Source organism: Chrysemys picta, chromosome 11 (genome assembly GCF_011386835.1).
Source record: "Chrysemys picta bellii isolate R12L10 chromosome 11, ASM1138683v2, whole genome shotgun sequence".
Taxonomy (NCBI): Eukaryota; Metazoa; Chordata; order Testudines; family Emydidae; genus Chrysemys; species Chrysemys picta.
The window spans coordinates 28,975,596-29,003,531 of NC_088801.1; the positions used below are offsets into that span (position 1 = coordinate 28,975,596).

General features: G+C 39.7%; 1 protein-coding gene across 5 annotated transcripts in view; it reads left to right on the plus strand.

The window, feature by feature from the left end:
* The window catches only part of GALNT13 (polypeptide N-acetylgalactosaminyltransferase 13), a 325,828-nt gene that overhangs the window by 283,042 nt on the left and 14,850 nt on the right, over positions 1–27,936 (plus strand). For 3 of the 5 annotated variants that reach the window (XM_065561738.1, XM_065561742.1, XM_065561739.1), the window contains exon 11: positions 11,896–12,030. In XM_065561738.1, coding sequence (XP_065417810.1) covers positions 11,896–12,030 — 135 coding nt within the window. Of the gene's footprint in view, positions 1–11,895; positions 12,031–12,457; positions 12,624–12,665; positions 14,679–27,936 lie in introns of those variants that run through there. The other 2 variants (XM_065561740.1, XM_065561741.1) reach the window with 2 other exon arrangements.

Below are 27,936 nucleotides of genomic sequence, written 5' to 3' on the forward strand. Positions count from 1 at the left end.
CATATTAGTTCAAATATGCTCCATGGCTTGAGCTTCTCTTAGATATGTATTAAGGAAGCATTTAAATTTACAAGCCAGGGCCATTCCCACTGTGCTGGATTGAGTGGGAAAAACCCATTAGGTCTATGATCCAGACTGAACCTTTCATAGTCAAGTCTTTCAAATGAAATGTGTGTATAGTTGTGAGAGAGATGCATGGAGTATAGTCTCCTCTGGCCATTTGAGTATTATAACATCTGTTAGCACAACTGTGACTCAAGTGACTCACATGTTCTCATCAACAAAATTTGTCAGTGCAGATTAATGCAGAGTCCACAATCGTGTCTGTTTCTTTCAGTAATTAGATATAACTATTACTTATCATTGACCATTGTTGCCTAAAACACCACCTGTTTTCAAAACTCAGTAAGACGGTCCCATCAAGAAATGTCCTTCCGTTGCAGTTTTAATTAGAGCCTACTAGTAGAGCCCTGCACAGACACACAATTTATATCCACAGATATAAAGCAGATATCCGAGGAGCTGCTGGACTCTACCAGGAACCGCAGCAGCATGTCGGGCTGCCGCTCACAGGAGCCAGCACTCCACGTGGGCAACTACTCTGGTACTGCCCTCCCCAGCCCTGCCCACTGGTCGCACTAGTGTGAGCAAGCGGCTCGCATGCTCCTGGACAGGAGACGCAATCCGCTGCATGGAAGGGACTCCTGTCCGGGAGCATGTGAGCCGTTTGCGCACACTAGCACAACCAGGGACAGCTGCCGGTGAGCCTGATGCTCGCCCCAGTGGACAGGGCTGGGGGCAGTACAGACATGTCAGAGTAGCAGCCCATGCAGGGCCCTGGCTCCTCTAAGTCGTGGCCCGACATGCTGCTGCTTTTGCCACTGTGGTTCCTGGTAGAGTTCTGCAGCTCCTCAGATATCCACTTCATATCTATGGATATACATTTTGTATCCGCACAGGGCTCTACCTACTAGGATTAAATCAGCTAAAGCATTTGGCTGTTTGGACTCTTAAATGTGGTAATGGAGTGATGCTTAAAGTTATTGTAGTGCACTCTATTACACTGGAGTGATGGGCTTCAAAGTAAGTATCTCATCACGGTCAGATTTCCCTCATTGTGTGGGTAACACCTTGAATTTATCCCTTTATCACGTATGACTCCCGCAGGCCTCACCTTTGAGACAATATATCAGTCATGACCTGTATTATCAGTGTGGCAATGCAACATCAAGAGGGTGTAAAAATGCCATGACGTTTTATGATCTCAGTATCTCAGATGGTAAACATCCTTTTGGAGCCCTGGCAGTTAGACTTGCTGAAGACCGGTGCCACTCTACCCCACTCAAAATGTTCCTGATTATCCTCAGTTGTGGGGCCTGTTAGTTATTAGTTTAGAGTAGTTCTTTTAATTTATACAAAGAATGAAAATGGTTTATTTTTATTCAGCGGCGTGGATCCTTCAAGGGCATTCTTGCAGGGGCACTGATTAGAAAAACAAGCAAGATTTAACACATGCCAAAAAGAGAAAACAAGAATGTTGTTCCAGCCTCACAAGTGTTTGAATGTTCTGTGCTGTTGCCTTTTAATGTTTTCCTTTGCTGTCCAGACAATGATTAAACCTAGATAGGATCCAGCTCTATCAAAATATTGTGAGCCTGCAAAAACTTCAAGGTGTTTCCTCAATCAGTCGCCCAACACGTGTCTTGACCGTCACTTTCTCTCAACTCCGACTCCATCCTGTATCCACCCTCACATGCAGATTCTCCCCCACCTTGCTTTATATTCTCCCCAGTCAACAACATCAAATAACATTTTACAGTTTTTTTCCACAATTTTCAATTTTCAATATTGCAAGCTCCAATAGTTAATAATCATGGATCAGGCTCCCCAAAATCATGACACGGGCTTAAAAATCATGAGGTTTTAGAAATAATACATGTTGGGTTCTTTTTATTTGCCTTCTGATGTTGGAAACTGTATACTTCCTTTTCAAGCTTTTCTTCACCACTGTGAGGGCAAGAAAGGTACTCTTTTTTTCATCTGAGAACTAAGATGCTTGTGTAAAAACTTGACTCTAGGAATCAGCTCTGCATTTTGACTATACCATCTCCTTTCTGGTGTTTGTGTCAGCTCTATTCCTTTATGAGCTGTTAGGAGAGCAATGAAACATTATTTTTGTTCTTCTTCAAGTGATTGCAGATGTATATTTCACCTAGGTGTGCACGTGCCCAGCATGCCAAAGCTGGACAACCCCTGAATTGAATATACATCTGCATCCACATCTTGAAGAATAGTTACTGTACAGATATCAGAGGGGTAGCCATGTTGGTCTGTATCCACAAAAACAACAAGGAGTCCGGTGGCATCTTAAAGACTAACAGATTTATTTGGGCATAAGCTTTTGTGGGTAACCCCCCCCACTTCTTCAGATGCATCATCATTTTACCCATGAAAGCTTATGCCCAAATACATCTGTTAGTCTTTAAGATGCCACTGGACTCCCCGTCGTTTTTGTATCAATATGTAACATGGGGATTTTTTGCGGTTTGGTAGGGGGATTTTGGGGGAAACAGGAGTTTCCAGGAAAAATGTGGGTTTTGGGGGCTAGGGCCAATAACAACTGCTTCTTTCTTATGGTCTGCTAACTTACAAATGGACTGGGCATGGATTCTATAGATCCAGGTACCCAGTCAGTTATTATCTGCACCCATGATGCAACATTGGTCTCTGGCCAAAAAATTTTTCATAGACAAGTTCAAAAACTGAACAGTTTTTGAAGGTGGAAGTAAAATTATAAATTGATGAATGGCCTTTGTGGGAGATGAGTGATATGATTGGCCACACAGGTATGTAATATCGCTAGGGATATCAGAATAATATCTTATTTTTTGGAACTGTCTTTGGAGGAATTCTGTCTCTTGCCACTTTGGAATCATTCAGCATGAGTGATTTAGATGTAAATCATTGTTATATCACCTTATATAACTCCTACCATATCATATTATTATAGCATGTAACAGATTGTGAGGCTTCTTGGGCAACAAACCAGCACATACAATCACTAGAACCTGGACTGGGAAACGAATGCTGTGATTCCTTTCCAGATAATCTTGTTCTGTTCCATTATGTTTCATTTGGTTCAGTTCCATTCCATTGGATGTGATTAGCATCTAAGGAACAAAGAAGAATTCTACCAAAACAAGATGATGACAGTCATTGCATTCGGAATCACCGCGCTTCCGCCTTACAGCGAAATAGGCATGAGTCTCTAGTAACCCAAACATTTTGATGTGGAAAAACCTTTCATCTTAAAATATCCTGGAAAACCTCTTAGAATTAAACCATTAAAAAGTAACTCTGTTCAAATATATGTTCCCAGGGAGCAACTCTAGTTAGAGAGATTGAGGTAGAGGCCAAACTCCTTCGCTCTTGCCAGCTCCTGCAAATAAACTGCATCAGAAAATCAGCAGCATCACAGCATTATCTTTCAAGACTAAAAGCTGGCTCCCATGCTAAGGAAAAGAACTTGGGGCCCCATGTGTAAAAGCACCATCTAATGACCCTTTCCGTAGCAACAAAACAAAATAAAAGGTTATGGAAACTTTCTGAGATATAAGTTTTCAGACTTCCTTTAATTTCTTTGCTAAGTAATTACTTGCTGTTGTTTATTATTTGACGCATATTTTTTGTTTTGGTATAGTAGTAATTTCTCTTCTAGTAGTTTTGGTTACTATTAAGCAGTAAAGATGGTTACTGGATTAGAAATTGTAAGACATTTGATACTACAAGAAGTATGTCCTGTATAGACATGTGCATGATTTAATCTACCCATCTTCTGGAAGACAAGACAGCTTTATGATCAATAGGTGAAGCACTTGAGCATCAATAATACCAACAAATTTAAAATCCTCTTTGTAGATGTTGCAGCAGGCCATTAATTTAGGTAAATATTTTATCCAGGTAAAAAGATGCCTGAGAAAACAAACAATATAACATTTGTTATGTCTGTGCTAAGTATTTATCAATTATAATATTTAATTCTCTTCCTCAGACTACTTCAGATTATATCTCTAGCATATTTGGTAGCCACAGAAACAAACTATTTATTGGGGGTTTTAAAATTTGCCTAATTATGGGCAAGATTCTGCTAACCTCAGGCAGACTACTCAGTGGGACCTCTTGTCTGGTAAGTTACTACTTAATGAGAGTGAGGCTGGCAGAATCTGGCCCTGTTTATATGTTCAGTACATTGAAATGAATTCTTAGAAAGTAAGGGCTGGATTGTGACTCAGACTTGCACAGCTGTGTAATGAGTGAGGGAAAGTAAGATTTCCCCACCCCCATGTGCAGTCACATTAGTGCTCTCCACTTCAGAAGGTTCAGGCGAGGGTGAGAGTAGAGGCTGTGTACCCAGCAGGGGCATGTGCAGGAATTTAAATTGGATCCCTTTTGGAAGGAGGAGCTCACACTCTTCCTCCCCCTCCCCCCACTGCAGCTCTGAGGCCAGGATAAGTTCTGTGCCCCTGGTGATTATTGGGGGGGAGGGTTGCCCCTGCTTGTCCCTCCTTGTGCATGCCCCTGGTGCCCAGTACTCTTCACCTCATACACAGAGCATGTAGATGAGGAATAGAAGGAGTCTTGAAGTCATGCTCTGGCATACGGTTGCCACCTCAGAGGTACAAAAAAACAGAACATTCCTGGTTGATCCTTAGCCAATAAACCTGGACAGCCGGCTTTGTGTTCTGAGCACCCTTCCAGATTTCCTGGGAGAGCTACCTCAAAAAAAAGGGACCATCTTGGGAAAACCTGGACAGGTGACAACCCTACCCTGGCATGCAATGCACTGACAAGTAAGATATGTTGCAAAAAACAGAGCTACAGCAAATGGCTTCCTATGGCAACATAGACAGGGAAGGAATTGTGACTGAGTGTGAATCATTCCACGGGCTCCTCTTGGAACAGCACAGCTATGCACCATCCATTACAGAAGGCTAACGGCTCCATTTAACCCTACATTTTTTATATTATGAAATTAATTCAGGTGTTAGTAAAATGTTACTGACTGGTAATTTGAAACAATAATTGGTACGTAGTTTTCTTTCTCAGACTGCATGTTTTTAAAGGGCGTCTTCCCTAATTGTTAATTCAAACTTCAATTATTCTTTCAAAAGGACATAATTAAACAGTGTATTGCAATTATTGAACATAAAAAAGGAAACAGAAAAATGCACATAGAAATTGACTTCAAAATATAATGGTTTCCTTTTCATAAAACACAAATACAAAAACATCTTTGAAGTCAGAAGAAAATTTCCAAGTTCAAACAGGTTTTTGGGTTTTAAGATGAAAGTGACTGAGATGTTTTGCTTTCAGGATAAATGAGCTGAAGCTGAAACTTTGGCATTCAGTACCCCCAAACTGTGGAAATGTTTGGATCCAGATCTACACTTTTCAGTGCTAGTTCCTCTTTAACTCTTTTTTTTAAGTGTTGAGTTTTATTGTCAATCTTCGGTGTTTTATAATTACAGTTAATGCTACCCAGCTACCTTGAGCTAAAGATTTTGTTTCTTGGAAAATTAATAACATCAACTGAGTTGTTAATGATTTTTAGGGTAATGAACATAATAAAAACCCTTGTGCATTCTGTATGAGTACAAGAGGGCTTCTGAGGTCGGAATATACCAGCATTACCCTCGGTAAGTAATACCTTTATGTCATGAGTAGTCCCAGTGATTTTTCAGATAAATCCAAAACAGGCAACCATGCTGTTTGATTTCAGTTATTGCATTTATGGCCAACACAAAGTAATCAGTTTCTCTCCTGTAAATGTGTATATATATAATTGCCTGGTTTCAAATGTATGTGTGTTGGCCATCAAACACATATATTAGGATAACTTATTTTTTTGAATGATTCTTAAAGGCAGGTCTGTAACATTTTAAATACATTTTATCCAGTCCTGTCAAAATCTGTCCATATTTTGATGTATGCCAGTCTTGGAGGGCGGGAGAGAGAATGAAATGTATGATCTGGAATACTGAAGAATATTCTCAATATGAATAGAACCATTGGATAAGTAAGGAATATTTCACCTATAATTGGAATAATTTGATTAGAACTTACAGGCTATGCTGCAGTTCCACTTCTGCCAAAAGTGGGCTATGTTTATATCAGCACTTATTAAGGTTTATAGCACCAATATCCTTTTCATTCTAACCCCTATTTTTAGTTGCTTATAAATTTCTCCAAAAAGTACCTTCTGTGCTGAAATTTCTCATGTGGGTATTAGTTCAGAAGTGATTTGCAGGTGGTTGTGCTGATATAGAAATTTCTGCAGTCATTTTTGTGTTACTGGAGAGGGGTTGGGGAAGTTTGTTTATTTCTTACCCATTTACAAGTATTTTTCATATGCTTTGTTGTGCATAGATAATACAAATAGCTTTTTTTCCAAAAACTACAGATTTTTTTAGCCCATTATGAGGACTTTAGTTTTACCTCCCTTGAAGAAATTCTCTTGATGAGAAAGCAGTGAGCATTAGACAGCCTTGTAGTGAGTAGCTGAGTCCATTGCTTTTCTTAGTTTTGAGAATGTAACAAAGCACATTGTTCAAAATGTTCAAATATGGGTTAACGGGGGTTTGTCATATTTCTTGTACCTATGTATTTCTAGTTGACATTAAACAAGGTCTGAAGTGATTTGGACCTGTAATCTGTAGGGTTTGGAAACCCTTCTTTGTCAGCAAATTATATATATTCTCTAAGTAGTTTGTACCTTTGGTCATACTGCTTGCAACCATTTCCCTGCAACAATAGCTCAACTTTCCAACTTGCTATCTGTGTTTGTATTCTATTCAATTTTAAAACCAATGAAATAGCAAACTCAGATGATGATGCCACAAATATACATTATGGGAGAAATATATTGGAATCATAGGAAGTTATAATTGAAAATGCAGTGCTGGATGTTTAGAACAATGTGGCGCTGCTGTGTTGTGTATGTTAGGTCTGGTTTTTAGAGCTTACGGAGAGTTGGGTCTGATCTCTACTACCATGGGAGAATTTAAAGGGAAAAACATACTCCTGTCCTGTCTGTTATTTTTTTCCCCTCATGTCTGACAGGGCAAATTATTTGTATTTCCAAATACAAGCTATTTGCATCTCGGTTCTTAGTGTAATCCTGTATCTTTCAAACTTCATATTAGCTGTTAATATAGTGCAAGTACTAAAGTTAATCCAAAATGAAGTTTTACAACAAATGCTAAGCTGGCATCCAGTGTTCTTTTGGTCTTCCATAGAGTAATGCTATGTTCTCCTTTCTCCTCCTTCCCACCCCACTATCTGCTCTAAACAAAAACAGACAGAGCAGAGTGTCCCAGGAAGCAAAGGAGCAAGTCACAAGATAACTGAACTGTGTTAATGAATGGGGCAATACACAAACCTGGCTCCTTCAGTTTCCAGCTCCATTAGAAACAGTGGCAAATTCAGTGTTTATCAAATAGAAAAGATGATGTGGTGTGGTATTTTCAAGGTTCTGGGACTGATAGCCAACAAAATAAATGCATGCTAATATGTGGTGATGGCATTTTAGAAGTGAAGTAGGCTCACAGGCCCAGATCCTCAAAGATATTTAAGTGTCTAACTCTCATTAATTTTCATGATAATTAGGGACCTAATTATCTTTGAGGATCTGGGCCATAGCTGCAAAAGAACAGTGTATCCTGTGAAACAATTCCCCAATAGCACTTGCAACTGAATGTTTTAAAAGCATCCTTTTCACTTGAAAAGGCATATTTGAACATTGGCCTGTGCTTATATGTGTTTTCAAGTGAAAATAAGACTATTAACACTTCAAAAGTGGCTTAAGATATTTGTGTGTCAAAAGCTAACTCCCAAATAGTGGCTGGTATTTTGTAACACCTGCAGGATCCTGGAAGCTCTTAATCCACGTAAGTGACTGAGGCATAATTAATTCCTTGTCACTGAGCCATGATTCAGTATCTCCCACTGTAATGGGTCACGAAAGAATCCAGTTGATATAATTTGGCTGCTAAACCAAAACTCAGAAAGTTGTAAATTGAAGTTCTCTCTGGCAGGATGGCCCCTCAAGGACTCTGGGCAGATTCCCCTCAAGGGCAGATTCTGAAAATAAAGTCTGGGGGATGCTGCATACACTAAGGTGCATTTCTACACAGGTGATGTTAAACCAAAGTCCTTTCTACCTGACTCTAGGTGAAAGTTCAACAGTTCATGTTACTTTTCCAAATGATTAAGGGGTAATCTAGTGTCTTGGCCTGCAAAAGGAAAAACCAAAAACAACCACCCCTCCACTTCCTAATTAACCACATTATAGTATCTGGTTTCATATGGTCTATTGCTGAAGGTATAAATAAGGAGCAAATAATAGAAGATTTTTGCTTCTGTCCCTGCCACAGACTCCCTGAGCAAACCTCCAAAGTGAACCTGCAAGGGTTGGTCTACTGTCTTCCCAAAGTAAAGACAATGTGCAGTTTTCAATTCATGTGACATGCATAAACTGAAGCCTGCAGAGTTTGCACAGTCCTAGTTGAAAGGACAAATTCTCAGCCAAAATGCAGAATTTGTTTAACATGTTTATATTGTAAAGGGGGGGGGAGGGGGCAAATTTTGCCTTTGATTATGCATATGTGCAAGCCATGATCTTCTGCAGGGCATAACTTGTCCTTCAGTAAATATGGTATTCATCAGTGGTTTGAGGTTGGCCAGTACACAACATACTAAGAACACTGTCTATTACATGTCTGAGTATATGAAATTTGAAAAAGAAGACAAGGTCACTGATCCGTATCATGTCTGGTCCTTCTTAGCTTTCCTCATTTCCCTTTGCCTATTCCTGAACCTGTTTCTCTCTCCTCTTTACTTAAAAACTCATTTAGTTGGCTCTTCATTCGGCTGCTTCAGTGTCCCCTTTGGCTGTTTGTTTAATACTGTGAGATTTACTACCATCTGTGTAAAATAAATTTGCCTAAATTTCAATTTCCCAAGTTTGAGCCCTATTCTCTCAGGCACTTGGTGTAGTGTGCTTAAGTGCAAAAAGTTAGTTAGATGAAATTGCCTGTCCTAGTTTTAAAATCTTCAATTGAGTCACAGCAAAGCCTCATGGTTTCCTAATATAATCTGGCCAGCTTTTTCAATCTTTCTCATACTTTGTTGAAAAATGGTTTCATTCTGATGTATGATGCTAGATATCTCAAGGGCAATTACATCATTTAGGAAGTACACTTGCCTTCTCAATAGATACAGCATTTTACTAGGTGAGAGTTATCCGGGGTGTGTATACCAATTCCAACTTTTTGATTTGTATTGTATTCCTCTGGCAATGCATGACAGTATCTTGCTTAACTTTTATCCTACTTTAACACATTGGGTTTAATCCCATAGGAATTGTCCTTCAGTAACTATGAAAACATTTTTAGTAGCTATGTATTATACCTCCTTGTTTCATCAAAATTTAATATTTTTGAATATGCGTTAATCATTTGTATTGATTTCTGTTAAGTTACATTTGCCCTTTTTAAGTGAAACATTTAATGCTATATGATTTTGACTGCATTATTAAATGTTATCCAATATAATTACTAAAACATTATTTTTCTGTATAGACATCGATGTAACCAAATCATTCTACAGTAACTCCTCACTTAAAGTCATCCTGGTTAACATTGTTTCATTGTTACATTGCTGACCAATTAGGGAACATGCTCGTTTAAAGTTTCGCAATGCTCCCTTCTAACATCGTTTGGCAGCCGCCTGCTTTGTCCACTGCTTGCAGGAAGAGCAGCCCAGTGGAGCTAGCCGGTGGGTGGGTGCAACCAGGGTGGACTGACAGCCCCCCTATCAGCTCTCCCTATCAGCTCCCCTAAGTTCCGTGTGCAGCAGCTGCCCAGCAGGCTAGCAATTGCAGCTGTCCCTCCCCCCACTGCCATGTGCTGCTCTTGCCCTCTGCTTTGGAGCTGCTCCCCAAGACTCCTGCTTGCTGTGTGAGGAAGAGGGGGGCTAATGTCAGGGTGTCCCCCTCTCCCCTGCTCCTGCACCCCGCTTATCCCATCTTCCATAGAGCAGGGAGGACACAGGACAGAGGGAGCTTCCAGGCAGCAGCAGCTGCGGTTGGGTCTCAGCTTGCTGATCTAATTAACAAGGCAGTGTGCTTCTGACCCCACTCTTCATACTTAAAGGGGAAATGAGCATCTCGCGCTCTCTCTCTCACACACACACAGGGTGTGTATCTCCATCTCTGTCTGCCCTCCCTCCTTTCCTGCTGCCTTGTACAGTAGAGCGTGAGAGTTAATTGCCTGTTCATCATTTAGCAGTAAGGCATTCCCTGGAAATATCCCACCCTCTGACTCCTCCACCTCAACCAAGCTTCACAATCCTCATCACTGTGTACCAGTATTAAATCTTTTGTTTAAAATTTATACTGTGTGTGTGTGTGTGTATATGTGTGTGTGTGTGTATATGTGTGTGTGTGTGTGTATATATATACACACACACACATACACACACATACACATGTCTCTTGTCTGGTGAAAAAAATTTCCCTGGAACCTAACCCCTCCTTTACATTAATTCTTATGGGGAAATTGGATTCGCTTAATATCGTTTCACTTAAAGTCACATTTTTCAGGAACATAACTACAACGTTAAGTGAGGAGTTACTGTACTACTCAACTGGTATTCACAATATTTTGCTTGAAACAGCAGTACATCAAAGCACGCTACAGAACTCCTGCATATGATAACAGGGTCTGCATGGCCAGTTAGTGCACAGCAGGCTAGAGCACCGTAGATTCACACCCCGGCCTGTCATGCACTAAGTCAGCATGTACACAATCCCTTAGAGGTGCAGCAACAGAATCTCACCCCATATCTTAACTATTGAAGTGAACTGCTAGAGATCATTACTTGTGTATTAAAATGTGACTGTGAAAATAATTAGGGTAAATGTTGCCAGTATAGGCACGGTTTGTTTTACATATTTGCTCAGGCACAAGAGTTAATAATCATAATGTCAAAACATTGAGCCTTTTGTTTGTTCCTACCTGAAGATGTCCACAGTTAAATGAGCAAAAAAGTAGAGATACGCTGTGTAAGACTTTATATAGTAATGGTTTTATTCAGTTACTGCTTCTACTGTTTTATTATGATCTAAAAAGTTGTATATATTGATTTCGCTATCATTTATTCAAGATGTTGTAAAACAGCACTTCCTCTAATGCAGGTACTGAAAACCTAGCTTGAAATAGTTTTGTTGATGGTGAGCCATTGTTTTCCTGTTCTTCAACCATAATTTTATCAAATTACCCCCATATTCCTTATTCCAAGATATAGCCCTCTACACCATACATGATAATCCTTGGTACAGGAAATTGGGAAGTTGAGTGTTTTGGCTAAGAACACCCTGATTCTTCAAATGATAGGGTCAATATCTAAACCGTGTTTTTTAAAAAAAAAAACATCCTGTGAAATGCTTTCTGAAATATCCATATATAGGATGATGTATTATTACTTTGTCCTTTTGTAGTATTCTCAAAGTAAAGACTTTAAAGACTTACACACTTGTTTAACTGTACCCACTGAATTGTCCCTTTTATTTAAAATGTATAAAATTAAGCACATGTGAAAGTCTTTGCTGGATAAGGGTTTTATGCTCATTTTCTGTTATAAAATTCATTTAAAGTCATACTGTGAAGCTTATGTAAACTTCTGTGAAACACAGTACAACATTTTTCTCAATGTAGAAGAAGGAACTGCTAGCAGGTCACTAACTTAAATCAAAATGAGGGATGTTACAAGTCAGTAATCATTTAAATAGGTATGTGTCTTTAATCCCCTATAATTTTAATCATTTTATGTTTTCAGGTATTTTCTTTTACTGCTGATAAAGAGATCCGCACAGATGATTTATGCTTGGATGTTTCTAGACTCAATGGCCCTGTGATCATGTTGAAGTGCCATCATATGAGAGGAAATCAGCTCTGGGAGTATGATGCTGAGGTATATAATTATTTAATAATTAGAGCAGAAAAATACAGGTCCAATGTTTCATATCCATTGTTACTCATTTTAATTTCAGTTGGATTGTTTGACACAGGGATGCAGTAAGTATATTTTTGTCAGTTGTTTGTGACAGAAGATAATTTGTGAGTGTGATAGCTGGCGGTGGAGTTACTTTATCAGACTTGTATCGTGATGTGATGGTGTCCTGCCAGTTCAGGGATGCAAAGTGCTAAAGGAATACAGCTGGTTGAAAAATTTTCAGTTTTCAATTTTTCATCCCAAACCACACAAAAATAAAAATAAGATGAAAATTGACTTTAATTTCTCTATGGTTATAGAGCACGGTGCAATTTTTTGATTTTCAAAAAATTTCATTGAAATGTTAAATATTTAAAAACACAGTAAAATTTTGAAAATTTTACAGGTTTTTCTACTAGCTCTTAAATGGAAAATGCTGGGATATGAATTTTAATGACCGAAACACTGTGATATGCAGGTTTCTTTACAAGACTCTGATCTTGAACAAAATGACACCTTTAACTTTACACACTGTGAGCAGTCCCATTGTAGGCAACAGATTGAGAGATTCTGAGCATCTTCAATTCATATTGAAGTCAGCTGGAGTTGAACAGGTGCTGAGCGTCTCACAGGATCAGACCCATAATATGGATGAAACACTTTGAAGGGCTCAGTTCTGCGAAGTCCTGAGCACCGTCAAACCAGTGGGAGCTGAGGAAGCTCTATATCTTGCACAATCAGGTCCTTAGTGTTAATTTTTTCCAGCGTAGTCTGTTTGATATACCTTTTGTAAATGTCGGCTGCTTGTTGTAAGAGTTAATCTAACACTCATCTGTGTAATTTAAGGGACTGCAAATTGTAAATGGTCATTTATATTTGGATCAGTTGCTCTGTTAAGCAATAGATTTACACAGCACTTCAAGCAATTTACAGTTTCCAATGTCATCTCATTCCCAAAACTGTTAAGCTCTGAGTTTTTATTCCATATTTCAAGAATGCTTTAACTCTCATGTAGCAGAAGATATGCAATACAATAAAGTTTTATAGCTAGATTCTGCTATTAGTTACACCAGTATATAGAGAACTGTATCAATAGAGTAACTGAGATTAGAAAATGTCTTCGATTTTACTAAAAATCTAAAGTCTCATCTCTGAAATTGTTATAAATTATATGCAAGATATAGCGCATAGACTTGTAAAACTGAAGTGAAAATTGGTAAAGTTTATTGCTCTGAAACGAATGCAAAAATTCTGAACTATTCTAAGTATAAACTTATTAAATCTTTCACAGCAAGCTAGAAGTGCCTGTGTTTAACGATTTCCTTGCTAAAACTCCAATCGTACCCAGAAGAACTCTTCTGTGATCATATTGCTCCCCCACATCTGCGGTGCTCTACTTGCAATATTTAACACCTTCCCAGAGCGTGGGACATGTCCTCTTTGGGGGAGTGTGAAGCACTAGCTGTGGGGAAGCAAAATTAAGATGACTAGGTCTTTAAAACATTGTGAGGCTGTAGTGGAGCGAGACTCGCTTGGTTTCATTTTCCTGAAGGGGGAGCTCAGCTCTCAAAAGTTTGGTGACTCAGGGCCAGTTTGTGATGCTGTTTTTATTTCAATACAAAATAGAGTAAATTGGGTTGGATCTCAGTGTTAATATATTACTGAATAGTTCCTGTTTTTTAACAAAACAGCAAATAGAGCTGGTTAATAAAAAGAAATTGATTGAAATTTGTTTCGAAATTTTGTTTTGTTTTGAAATTTGAAATTGGCGTGAACCAGAGCGTAGGTGGTCAAGCCTAGTGGTTCAGAGTCAGGGACCAAGAGTCCGAACCAAGCGTCAGAGTCCCATCCAAGGGAGTAGGGCAGGAGCAGGCCTGCAAGAAAGTGGGAAACAAGGCAGTCACAGGAGCAATCACTGTTGCAGACCTAACCGTTGAGCAGCCACTTGCCTAGTGCTGCTGCTGGGCTTAAGAGCAGTCCTGGTGATGCCCCTCCAGCCAATCGGAGAGTCTGGCTGATCAGAATGTTCAGCGGCATGTGCCAGGCTCAGCAGCAGGCCCTGATTCATGATAGAAATATTATCAAATTCAGAAAGTGTTGATCAGCTTTATAATTAGTCAAAAAATGAAGGGGATCATGAAAACTTCATTAACATTTCTCCCTTTCTTTTTCAATTTTGAAATGTTGCAATTTGACAAATTGTGACCAACCCTAAGTCCTGCAGCTGTTCCCATGTGCAGAACACTGAGTCTGTGTGGAGCCCCATTGAAGTAAATGAGGCTTCACACTATGGTTGCCATCTTTCAAATGCAAAATAACTGGCATCCTCCCCCGACAAGGCAAGCCCACTACAACCCCAACCACAGGGCAGCTCTGCAACCCCGAGCCCTCCCCTCCCCTCCTTGAGCAGACACTTATAGTATCTATACAGAAACACACACCGATAAAATTGATAACATCATTTTCTTACCTTGGTCGTGTTTCTCCAAGCTGGTTTGTTTATGTCTGTCACAGAGATTATTTTTTCCCCAAACTGTATTGTTCTGTGTTTTAATTATATACCCGAATGTGAACGTTTTGGAACTGTATACGTAAAGAAAATCCAATGAATCTATTTCTTGAATTTGTATTTGCTGTTTGCTTTTTCTATTTCCAGCAGTTTATTTTTAATGGCAACATCTTAGCATCTTTAGGTGGACACAGAAACTTTTAACAATTTATCCAGGTTAAAAAAAAGGCAGATTAAATTATTTTTCAGGCAAATCCATAAAAAAACAGCCAAGTGCTAAGCCTACTTCACACAGATCTAGAGGTCTGCCAGTGCAGAGAATCTTGGAGGATCAGTGTGCAAGTTTACTAAAGATCTTTCCAGGGGGAGGTTCTTAAAAATGTAATAGCAAATTTCAGTTTTGCAGAGTGAAATTCGCCAGAAAGTGTGCATTTAATTTTCTTCTACAAAAAAAATTTCTAATCCATGACCATAGAACGCAGCATGCAAAGAATATATAGGCCGTCCAATGCATACAATTAAAGCAATAACAAGAAAAATTACTATAGAACAGATCTTGGCTGAGGTCTAACTTACGTAGGCTTTTGATGTCATAAATATACTCGATAGTATAACAACAGAATGTAAACCCGCTATCCCCTCATTAGGAGGGAATCATTTTATTCATATAAGCAAGATTTAAAGATCTCTAATCAGATAACTATTTAGCTACATTTTGGAGGATGTTCACGCACTGAGGTGACATGGATAATATCTGAGAACCAAGATGTGATGACCCAAAGTAACTCCACCTTAGTTATATTAATTGATATATCCAAGTGGATGATGATTTCCTTTACAGCTATTTATAAATGGGTAACAGACTCAAGAGAGCAGCCTGGTGCTAGCTTGTGGCCTCAGTGTTTAAGTGCTTTATGGTGATTCTTGTCCTAAATGCCCTAGGAGGACAGGCATAAAAGCACTGTAGACATAGTATGCTCAGCCTCATATTGTTCTGCAGTGATTCCCCCTGGATGATGCTTTTATTATCTTTGCTAGGTTTTGGTTAGAGCTATGTCCCGCTGTCTTCCACTTAGTATCAGAGTCCCTTTTTGACTATATTCAGTGCAGCCTGCAGGAGAGGAGGAGTGAGTAGGGATATACTAGATGTTCACTCCTTCACTGACAAAAGAGAATTATTAGCAGGGGGAAAAAACAGAATAAGACGCTAGACAAGCCATCATGGTTAGGCCCACCAATTAAAGGTTTGTGCTGTGCTGATGCTCTTTCATCATTGATGTTGATTTTATCAGGTCTGGCCAGTGTTGTCATTCTCATAGCAAGCACTTTGTATCAGTATTATTCAAATCACAGCAGTATTAACCCATGTCCACTGATGTGCATGGTTCTTAGTTTTAAAGTACAGTGACATTAATCACTTTACTTTAAATGTCAGTTTTTCAGACTTTTGGATTGAGGTATTTCAGGCCTATCTGAGACACAACTCAAATTTTAAAACAGACTTTCTGTCATTAACTTTAATTGTGTTATTTTTAAAAAGGAGATCTCTGTCCATTAATGAATCTGAAGCTAGGAAGAGCAAAACCTCTGGGGAATTTTCTGATATAACTTCCTGATGCTCACAGTGACCTATTTTATCATTTTATGTGTTTTCTTTTTCATGTACATAAGCAGTCAGACCTAGTTAATCCAAGCCAACTGGTGTATTGAAAAAATGTGTTTGCAATCTGTGCATATATTTTAACTCCAACCAGGCTGAATCTTTAGTGGATTCTTGAAGGCAATTTAAATTATCCAAGGCAAGAGGCTAACAAATGAATGTGTATTAATTGGATCCAAACTTCAGGTCCTTTATATGGGTGTGCAAGGTCCTAAACCTGCTCGCTGCTGGGTGTGTGCTGCGTGTAACCAAGTCTGAAGCAGCAGAGAGTGTGTGCCAGGGGACTCTGGACTCTTGTGCATGCTATGCAATAAATAGAAGCACTCTAGAAAGGGGAATGAGGGTGAAGCCAGTAGGCCAGCATGCATCTCAGATCCAGATAAGTACCAATTTGATGTAAAAGAATAAGATTGGACCATATCCCCTATTTAGTAGCCAGGCATTTGTGTATTTCCTTTTAGTATGTTCTCATTCTCAGAATTTCTCATTCATATCTGAACAACATCGATTGAGAGCATATTACCCATATTATAAAATCTTGACCCTATTGAAGTCAATGGCAAAACTCCCATTGATTTCGGTGAGGTACCCATAGTGCCTAGCATTCATATTGATAATCCAGTGTGCCACGGAAGTTTCTAAATCTATCCTCCGTCACCTCACTTCTCTTTTGTAAATAGATTTTATTTCAGAGAAAATATTTTATTCCCCAAATCAAACTCAGAGAGGCATTTTTTGCTAATAAATATGGAAACTCCCCTCCCAAATACTTTGGCCTAAAATAAGCTTCCACAAAGACAATGGCTCCAATCCTGATCATCCTACTAGTATATGAATAACCAGCAGTAGCTGATTGAATAGGTTACTGAGTGATACATTTCTGCAGATCTGAGATCAGAATCTGGTTCTTAATCTGATTAGCTAGAGTCAGGGGAGCATTGCCTGTGACTTTCTTCTCAGCTTTAACAAGTGCCAAATTGGATTTTTTTGAGTAAGGCTAGAAAAATATTGGATTTATAACACCCTATACAATTCTTTGGAATACCATTTTGATTCTATTAATGATATATATATATCATTAATAGAATCAAAATGGTATTCCAAAGAATTGTATAGGGTGTTATAAATGTATATATAAATGTGTGTGTGTGTGTGTGTGTGTATATATATATATATATATATATATATATATATATATATAACTAGATATGAGCTAGAGAATATATATATATATATATATATATAATATTTATATATATATAAATTCTCTAGCTCATTCTCTATCTATAACTTTCATGCTACAGAAAATGCCATTAATTGCTTTTAAAAATGCTCTCTTTTTCTATTTAAAAGGATTTAACATAAAAGGTCCATAATGGAAGAATTTATAAACTACTTATAAAAACAAAATCAACCATTAGATGGCGCTAATAAAAAAGAAATATTCACCATGCTTCATGATCAGTTTTATATGAGAACTCTGTGAAAACTGCTTTGTTTTGCCATCTGTTTTTACATGTAAAACACAATCAGTTACATTAAATAGAGAAATATAATTTTTATATAATTTGTTTCATGGACTCTATTTTATAGAAGACATTGCAATATCTGTCCGGTTATGCGATTCTTTGCAACTCTGGACGTAGTTTTCTTCTCAATCTCCTCTATGCCTTATGGGAGCAGGTTTTGCTACATTTTAAATTGAATAGTCTCCCCAGCCTAGATATCTGTGGGCAGGACTGGGCTCCCTAGTACTACATGTTGTATTCCATGTGTTTGTTAAAGAAATATTATTAAGCAATAGTGCATGATTTTGTGCTACAAGCTGGAAAAAGGCAACTATGATGGGCATTATGTCCTGAGTCAAAGGTCTATTATTTCATGAATATTGGGAGTTATGTTTATATCATCATATAATATATGGTGGGTACTTTGATGCTTTGAGAAACTTCCTTACTACACATTTTCCAAATCCCAATATTAGAATATTGGATAAAAACTGTAGCCAAAAATCTACATGTCTGACTGTCTGCAGTATCTATTATTTGTTTGTGTGTAATGCTATAAGAAAAGGGTATGGCCTTTTAGGCTTAACATATAAATCGTTGAGGATAAATTGCTATCTAAACATAGCTCGGTGGAGAACATATGTCTCTCTGTCTCCTGTAGAACATCAATAAAATACTTCAGGGAAGTATTACATATTAGGCCCCAATTCTTGGATGTACGTGTACTGTGTGTGATTGGGTCTGAAAGGCTCCTAGCTCAAGAGTTTGACTGCTTGCTAAAGAAGCATAACGGTCAGCTACAACTTCGCTCATCTTCACCATTTTATCCACAGATGGCTGAGAAACTGTCTTAGTCTGCATGTGCAGAAACTTTTTTTCATTCAACTCTTCCTCTTCCCCTTCCTCTCTGGGGCACAGTTTCCACATTTTGGGGGGAACATTGTAAATCACTGTTCTAATTCTTCATTTTTTTCTCAATGTAACCTTACCCCAATAAAATGCCTTGTGGGTAACTGTCAACTTGCTGTCTGGATTTCTCTCTCTATTTTTCTTTCTGCATGTTGGTATTCAGCAGCTCCAGAATGTGACTGCAAGACATCCCTCAGAGAGAAGCACAATCAATTTTTGCAAGGTCTTAGACTAAAGGCAAACATAGATGGGATCCATGCTTTGATGTCAGATTCTGGGCAGAGTGTTTCATACCTAGAGTGGGCAGCCTCCTAGTCCTTGAAGATGATGTAAAAGGTGTTGAAGAAGCCTTAAAAGGTTGGAGAGTTGAACAATATTCCCAGACAGGGAATATCAGAGTTGCCCATTTTTGTGTTGGTCTCACTCAGTAAGACCATATAGCTGTTATATTCTGTTATAGGTCTTTGATAAATACTTTGAAATGATTGGCCAACCCACATGCTGGAGCCAAGAGGCTGAGCCAAGTCTTGTGAGATACTGGAGTTTCATCATGAACTCCTCTGGTGCTCAACACCTTGTACCCAGCAGATCATCTACTGAAGAACAGATCAAAAGCCTGCAGCAATGATTATATGCCTTGGATGCTTCTATCAAACTTCTTGAAACCTCAACTCACCATAACCTACCACTAGGTCAGACTTTCTCATCCAGAATACTGCTAAATTGTACTAGTAAATCAATATTGCTACGCCTCATCCCCCCGTAGGCCAATGATGAGTGGGTTGTAGTACTCGGCTGCCCACTGCTCTTTTCCGTGGTGGTGAAGAGAAGCCTTCTCCTAGGGCACAGGGCCGCTCCAGAGTCGTCTTGGGTTGTTGCTGCACCCATGCTGCTTCAGTAGCCTTTGCTGTCCCATGTAACAGTGGATCTTCCCCTCAGTCTCCCTGTCTGTGCAAAGAGGTCCTAAGGAGAGGTGAGCTCTATGCCATGCAAGCCCCACACATCACTCCTGGAATCCTACCCTTCCCCCTCCCCCACTTTGAACAGCAGACCAGTGCAAATTTAGCTACAATGGGCATCTCCATGTCTGTGGGAAGATTTACACTTATAATCAGTCATTCACAGAATGAAAGCACAGAGTTTGGCACTGTGTATTCTCTATCTGCCTGTGTCTAAATCCCAGTTTTTGGCACCATCAACACTAAACCACTGCTTAGCTCATTAAAATGTCTTCTCTAAAGCCCACAATGTCTGAATCGGGGTTCTCAAACTGGGGGTCGGGACCCTTCAGGGGGTTGCAAGGTTATTACCTGGGGGAGGTCGTGAGCTGTCAGCCTCCACCCCAAACCCCACTTTGCAGCCAGCATTTATAATGGTGTTAAATCTATAAAAAAAGTGTTTTTAATTTATAAGGGGGGTTGCACTCAGAGGCTTGCTATGTGAAAGGGATCACCAGTACAAAAGTTTGAGAACCACTGGTCTAAATCATCCACCTCCCTAAATCACTCTGCAGCTTTACCTGAGTTTGAAGGCAGGTGAGAAGGAAGGAATGAGGTTCACCAAGTGACTGTTACCTGACAGTGCTGGAGGATTCCTCTGATTCCCATCAAAAGCCTTACATTGGCCTCTCTGAAGATAAAGCTCCTGACTCACTCCTAGAAGATCTGTTTTTCATTTCTGGTACAGAAGGACTTTTTAAGTTAGAGACTGAGAAAGACTCCAGAGCAGAAATCGCACTGCTCCTTGAGGTCATGGCCCTTTCAAATCCATTGGTTGCATTCACTTAACAGATTATAGATGGCTAGTTAGTGGCTGTGGTTGTGGTGGTTAAAGCCCAACCTGCTGGAATCAAGAGTTGGCATGAGAATCTCAGATTTTGTTTTTTTCAAAAGTAAGTTTCTAGCCATTATGGATGCCAAGAAAAGCATGAAATTGTGAAGTGAGGGCACCCTAAAGATTCAGAAATAAAAAGAACCTATACATCTCATGGTTTTTATGGCACTCATGGTTTTTTGCATCCTGACTCATGATTTTTGAGTGTTTGAGGTTGACTACACTGCTTGGGGTTGACTATACTGGAAGAAAGGGGAAGCTGATAGTAATGAATATAAATCAGAAGTTAGGAATTGTAGAAAATTGATAATGGAGAAAGCTGTAGGAAGCAGAGCCAAAGGCAATAAGAGAGTGTTTTTTAAAAATATATTGGGAACAAAAAGAATCAGGACAATGATATTGGTCCATTACTAGATGGAAATGGTAGAATTATCCACAATAATGCAGAAGAGGCATTATTTTTCACATCATAATTGAGAGGCAAAGATTTAAATTAGCTCGAAACAGACTACTCTGCCCAAAATTAAAAATGAGAGAATAGCTTGAGTGGGTGCTTGAATCACTGTTAAATACATTGTTAAACATTTTTAATTTAGCTCCAGAGACAATTAGTTTTTGGGATTATAGCATTACAGTAACTTACAGCGAAATTGCTTTTCTTACATGTGTCAATATCATCTCTTGATATTTTGAAATACAGCTCCGCAGCACTTCTAATTGTTTCATCCCTTCAGTCCTACTACTGTCATATGTATTGCCTCTCCTTAGTAAGACCACTTTACACTGAGTGTACATGAAAAAGTGGAGCGAGGTGACAATCAAAGACACCCCACACAGTGTGACACAATAGACAGTCTTTGCTTAAGAGAGACCGAGGACAAGGCATAGCATGGGTGTTGCAGGTCAGGTGTGAGGTGCATTGGCCAAGCTGTATGAGCTATCTTGTACAACACTGACTGTCACTTCAGCACTACGAGACCATCACTTTCATGAGCCCTAAATTCACTCCCAAACTCTTTAAAGTGCAAAAGGTGACATGAACTAAAAATAGGAGGTGTTAGCTCCTAAAGGGATTAAAGTAGAATTTTGCTTAAAAAGCCCTGATTGGGAAAGGCACTGAGCACCTGCAACTCCCATTGAAGTCAGCAGGACACATATTGAAGTCCTGTTTTAGTCCTTACTCAGTAACCTTCCCTGCTCACTTGTGCCTGAGTAAGAAGGGAGCAGGAGTCAGGACTTCAGGCTCTGGCAAGGTTTGAGCCATGGTACTCAGCATCTATCACAGTGATGACCAGCCTGTGTTTAGGGGCCTCTCGTTGCCCTCAAGGTTTTAAATTGTCACCCCGAGGGCAACTGTGTTAACAAGGAAATGTGAATTTGATTATATGAACTGAAAATGTGTTCCCTTAGCCCCACACTGTGGCTGTTAGATGGAAGTGTTTGAATCAGACCCATTCCTGTGGGAAGTAATAGTGGGCGCCATCTTCAGGGTGCAGCTCCAGGGACAGCTTTGGTGTTAGCTGTAAGTGTCATGAACTGTGGTTCCTATCGCAGCCCCTTAGCAGTTCTCTTACTGGTCCTCTCTTGTGCTGTAGAAGAGGGAAGAGAGATTAGCTCTATTGCTGCCCTACCTGCTGGGCTGTGGGAACCCCAGGAAGAGCAGATAGAAGCTGGACTGACTGCCTGATCCTAGGGGACTACATAGTGAACAGTGGCTGCCCTCTCCCACATATATACCCAGGGAAACCCAGAAGAGGGGAAAAGGAAGAGAAGCTGAGACTAATAGCAAATTATGGCTCCCTATTTCTCTACCCAAGCCCAAGTTAGAGAAGTTTATGGGAAGCTGGAGACAGACCCATAAAAAACATACACCATCTGCACCTGAGTAGTGCAAAGGAAGCACAACAGGGTTGAGAATCTTTTTTAAAGTCCTGATTGTGGCCCCTTGACATTTCCAAAATAATGTTTGGTCCTAGGGCTGAAAAGGTTGGACACTACTGACCTCTCGGATTGGGGTGGACAAAGCAGGAATTAATTTGATATATTTATTTATAAAATACTTTCTTCTTTGAGTGCTGGTCCCCATCTGTGTTCCACTTTGGGTGTACAGATGCACTCCATGTGTCTGGAGTCAGATAATTTTTGAAAGCAGTATCCGTTGGTCCATGCATGCTCCCTCACTCTCCTTGTGCCTCCAAACCAAGGGATAAAGGGTGGACAGGACAGATCATCTCTCTTCACTTCCTTCTTACCATCTCATGTCCCGGATTGGAACCTCCAGTGTTCAGATCTTCATGTTCCTTACTAGTAGAAGAAAAGATTTCACCAGGAAATGCTATTTGACCAAATGGAAGCATTTTTCCATCTGGATGCAACAAAAACTTGTATCCTTAGAGTCAGCAGATATCAGCATCTTATTTTAGACTATCTTCTGTGCCTCAGAATGACTGATATCTCCATCAGCTCTTTACAGGTTCACCTGGCAGCAGTCAGTGCATACAACCCATCTTCTTGTGAATATTCTATTTTCGCTCAGCCCCTAAGTAGTAGATTCTGGAGAGGACTAATCAGTTCTTTTCCACCAGTAAGCTTTCATGGCTTGTTGCTGTCACTTCAGCCAGAGGGGTAGGTGAGCTCAGAGCACTGATGGCAGATCCACCTTGCACCATATTCTATAAAGCCAAAGTCTCATTACATTTACATCCTGAGTTCACCCACAAAGTTGTTTTGGACTTTCAGCTGAACCAGTCAATCCACTTACCTGTGTTTTTGTTTTTTTTTCTTTTCTGAAACCACACACATCTGAAGAAAGAACAGGAGTACTTGTGGCACCTTAGAGACTAACAAATTTATTAGAGCATAAGCTTTCGTGGACTACAGCCCACTTCTTCGGATGCATATAGAATGGAACATATATTGAGGAGATATATATACACACATACAGAGAGCATAAACAGGTGGGAGTTGTCTTACCAACTCTGAGAGGCCAATTAAGTAAGAGAAAAAAAACTTTTGAAGTGATAATCAAGATAGCCCAGTACAGACAGTTTGATAAGAAGTGTGAGAATACTTACAAGGGGAGATAGATTCAATGTTTGTAATGGCTCAGCCATTCCCAGTCCTTATTTAATCCTGAGTTGATTGTGTCTAGTTTGCATATCAATTCCGGAAACCTACTAACCGCTACACTTACCTACATGCCTCCAGCTTCCATCCAGGACACACCACACGATCCATTGTCTACAGCCAAGCTCTAAGATATAACCGCATTTGCTCCAATCCCTCAGATAGAGACAAGCACCTACAAGATCTCTATCAAGCATTCTTAAAACTACAGTACCCACCTGCTGAAGTGAAAAAACAGATTGACAGAGCCAGACGAGTACCCAGAAGTCACCTCCTACAAGACAGGCCCAACAAAGAAAATAACAGAACACCACTAGCTGTCACCTTCAGCCCCCAACTAAAACCTCTCCAGCGCATCATCAGAGATCTACAACCTATCCTGAAAGATGATCCTTTACTCTCACAGATCTTGGGAGACAGACCTGTCCTCACTTACAGACAACCCCCCAACCTAAAGCAAATACTCACCAGCAACCACACATCACTGAACAAAACCACTGACCCAGGAACCTATCCTTGTAACAAACCCCGATGCCAACTCTGTCCACATATCTATTCAAGTGACATCATCATAGGACATGCCCCTCTGCCATGTACATTGGCCAAACCGGTCAGTCTCTACGCAAAAGAATTAATGGACACAAATCTGACATCAGGAATCATAATACTCAAAAACCAGTGGGAGAACACTTTAACCTGTCTGGTCATTCAATGACAGACCTGCAGGTGGCTATATTACAACAGAAAAACTTCAAAAACAGACTCCAACGAGAGACTGCTGAGCTGGAATTGATATGCAAACTAGACACAATCAACTCAGGATTAAATAAGGACTGGGAATGGCTGAGCCATTACAAACATTGAATCTATCTCCCCTTGTAAGTATTCTCACACTTCTTATCAAACTGTCTGTACTGGGCTATCTTGATTATCACTTCAAAAGTTTTTTTTCTCTTACTTAATTGGCCTCTCAGAGTTGGTAAGACAACTCCCACCTGTTTATGCTCTCTGTATGTGTGCATATATATCTCCTCAATATATGTTCCATTCTATATGCATCCGAAGAAGTGGGCTGTAGTCCACGAAAGCTTATGCTCTAATAAATTTGTTAGTCTCTAAGGTGCCACAAGTACTCCTGTTCTTTTTGCGGATACAGACTAACATGGCTGCTACTCTGAAACACATCTGAAGAAGAAAGGAGACTTTATTACCTCAACGTGCGATGACTCTTCACTTTTCATCTGGAAAGGACAAAGCTAATCAGAAAGTCATTCAGTCTGTAGCTGAATGAGTCCAAGATCAAGCTACATCCTCTCAGAGGATTTCTAAATGGATCTTGCGCTGTATCATACTCTATCTGTTGTCACATCTTCCTCCCCCTCCTGGAGAGAGGGATCATTCTATAAGAGCACAAGCAACATCAATGGTGTCTCTTCAAGAAGTACCTCTCCTGGACATTTGCAAAGTTATTCTTTATGCTACTCTGATCACTGGCATGCAGTTTCATGTGTTTCATGGTCACGTCTCAAATTCTGTACATTTTCTTTCCTCTGATCGCTTAAGTCCTTCTCTGAAGACCAGAACCTAAGAAACCTTCCTTCCACCTCTATTTATGTGACCTGCTTATTAGGTGCCTATCAGATGGATGCACACACCATGTATTACCCTTATCATACTGTAGGCCACTGGACTTCTAGAGATGAGCCAAAACTAGGATTTTTTTTTAACTGAATGACACCAGCCTGAACTTTGGTGGTTTGCCAAATCTGATCACAGACAAGAGATGGGACTGAACCCTGGCCTGTGGGACCTACAAGCCAATACTCAATTGCCCTTTAAAAGAGGGATGGATTAGAAGAGTCAGACCAGGTAAAATCACCATCTGTTGGATTGCCCTGAATTAGGAATTACAGTATTTATCCTTTATTGTAACTGACTAAGCCAGTCTACCAAGGCACTTCCACCCTTTCTTTTCTGCTAGACCTAGGGAATAATCCTTTTGTTTGAGCCAGGCATGTGTGTGTTTAGAGGTGACCCAGAAGGTGCTAGAACCCTTGAGGCTGATATTCAGCTAGTGTAAATCAGCCTCGCTCCATAGACTGCAACGAGCCAAGACTGACTTGCACCAGCTGAAGATCTCGTCCTTATGGGCCAGAGTTTTAAAGGTGTATAGGCATCTAAGATGCAGATAGATGCCTATTGGGAATTCTAAAAGCTTCCCAATTCTTTTAAAAATCTGGCCCTATAAGCTTTAGCAGCTAACAAGTCTGTCTTCAAGGTTACGATTCAACTGGCAGGCTACCAAGAAACTGCTACAGGTTGGTTTATCACATCACTTCAGCCAAGCCATTGAGTGGGGTCAATTAGAATGTTTTATAGCATGTATTAGAGCCTAGCAAAATGCAGTAGCTTAAAGTGATCAATAATAATGGATGCTGACTTGGTGGAAGTGTCACAGCATCTCATACACAGGTTGCAGTACTTGACCTCGTATGCACACCTTTTGAGGAGAAAAGACAAGTAAATCTGAGTTTAAATGCTATCTTACAAAGCAGACCAAAGGTAATCATGACTGAAGATTCATCAAATATTAGCCAGTGGACAGAGGTTTTTTCCCCTGAGAACTGTCATCACAGCAAAAAGACCATTTGTTAAAAACTGAAAAATGATCCCTAAATGCTGTAGTCTGGAAGCATGCTGTAGTACCAGTACCCCAGTGATCACTGTAACGCTAACATATGGGGTTACTTCTGCAGTTACAAAGATTATTTTCATGTCATATAATTAAGTGAATAGTCAGAGGTGATTGAAAAAGGCCCTTTCTTATCTCTACCCTCAAAAAAAAAATGGAGGCATCTTGTTTTTTCTTTGCATTCACTGAAAGGAAAAAAGAAACACAGCAGCTTCCAGACAGGATCAAAAGAAACAAATAACCTACTGGAAGACTGAGTGAGTGATTGCACTCACAGACCATCCACCCCAGGTGGCATTTTGTTGGTCCAAAGATGTTTCCATCCCCTATTGTGAAACAATTGTAATGTTTATTATAGCCCTCTTATGCTTGAAATGAAATCCTCATGGCAGTGAAAAACACAGAACTGGCATCAAGTATCAGGGGGTAGCCATGTTAGTCTGTATCCACAAAAACAACAAGGAGTTCGGTGGCACCTTAAAGACTAACAGCTTTCGTGGGTAAAAAAACTCACTTCTTCAGAACTGGCATGGTTCCAGTGAGAGTGTAGACTAGACACTGTCTGGGCTAGGGACAAGCATCATCGTGGCCCATTCATTGGAAGAGTGAAGAGGGAGACAGCACGGTGGAGCAGAATGGGATTATAGACAGTGGGGCCATGAATCGCATGCATGGTACTGCTCATAAAAATGTATGCATGGAAATATCATGGACACTACTACTGGCCATAACATGCAGGCTGCTACAGGTTGGGACTGGGGATTCTGACAACTGCATGTGCATGAACACAACCTTTTTATTTAGGCTGTATGCCGTTTCCCAGCAAGTCATCCTCACTGAGCATCATCACTTTGCTTATCCCGGTTGGCATCTTTATGGGCAAAAGCAGCTCATATAGAAATGTTTCCTACAAAAACCGAACAAAAATCCAACATTAAATCTTTTTTTTTTTTTGGAGGTTAAAAAAAATAATCTTTACCTGCATAATTGATCATAGGGACACAGTTCAATTTTAAGAGCGCAACATTCCAAATTAGGGGAGTTTGAGGCCACTGAAAACAAAATGGCAGTAAACCTGCAGCTTCAAACCACCACTTGAAAAAGTTATTCTCCAAGAAGGCTATGCTGGGCAGGGCTATCTACTTAATTTCTAATTTCTTCATGAAGTATACTTTTGTTTATTTGTTCTGTGAATTCAAGCTTGGCAGGAAACTCATTATATGATTTTTTTTTAATCCATTATTTTTCCTAATTGTTTCTTAATGCTGTTATTTCCCACTTCTCAAATAGCACATTAAGATTATTGTACTCCTTCCCCTTTGAAATCTGACTATTTAATTACAAGGGCAACCTCACCAACCTGCTATATGCATAGGTTGAGACAAAATAGAATTTCCCAGTTTTCCTTTGGGCAATCCTATAAAATTTAGGCTACAATACATAATCTAATAAATGTTAAAATGGTGATAGATTTAAATAGATATCTCTCTTTCTTTGTTTTATCATGCTGTATTTGAAGCCAGCTCCGATGCTTCACCTTATTTTGTGGCTTGAAGAGTCAAGCCAAACCCCATAACACAGGGGTCGGCAATCTTTGGCACGCAACTCGCCAGGGTAAGCACCCTGGCGGGTCGGGCCAATTTGTTTA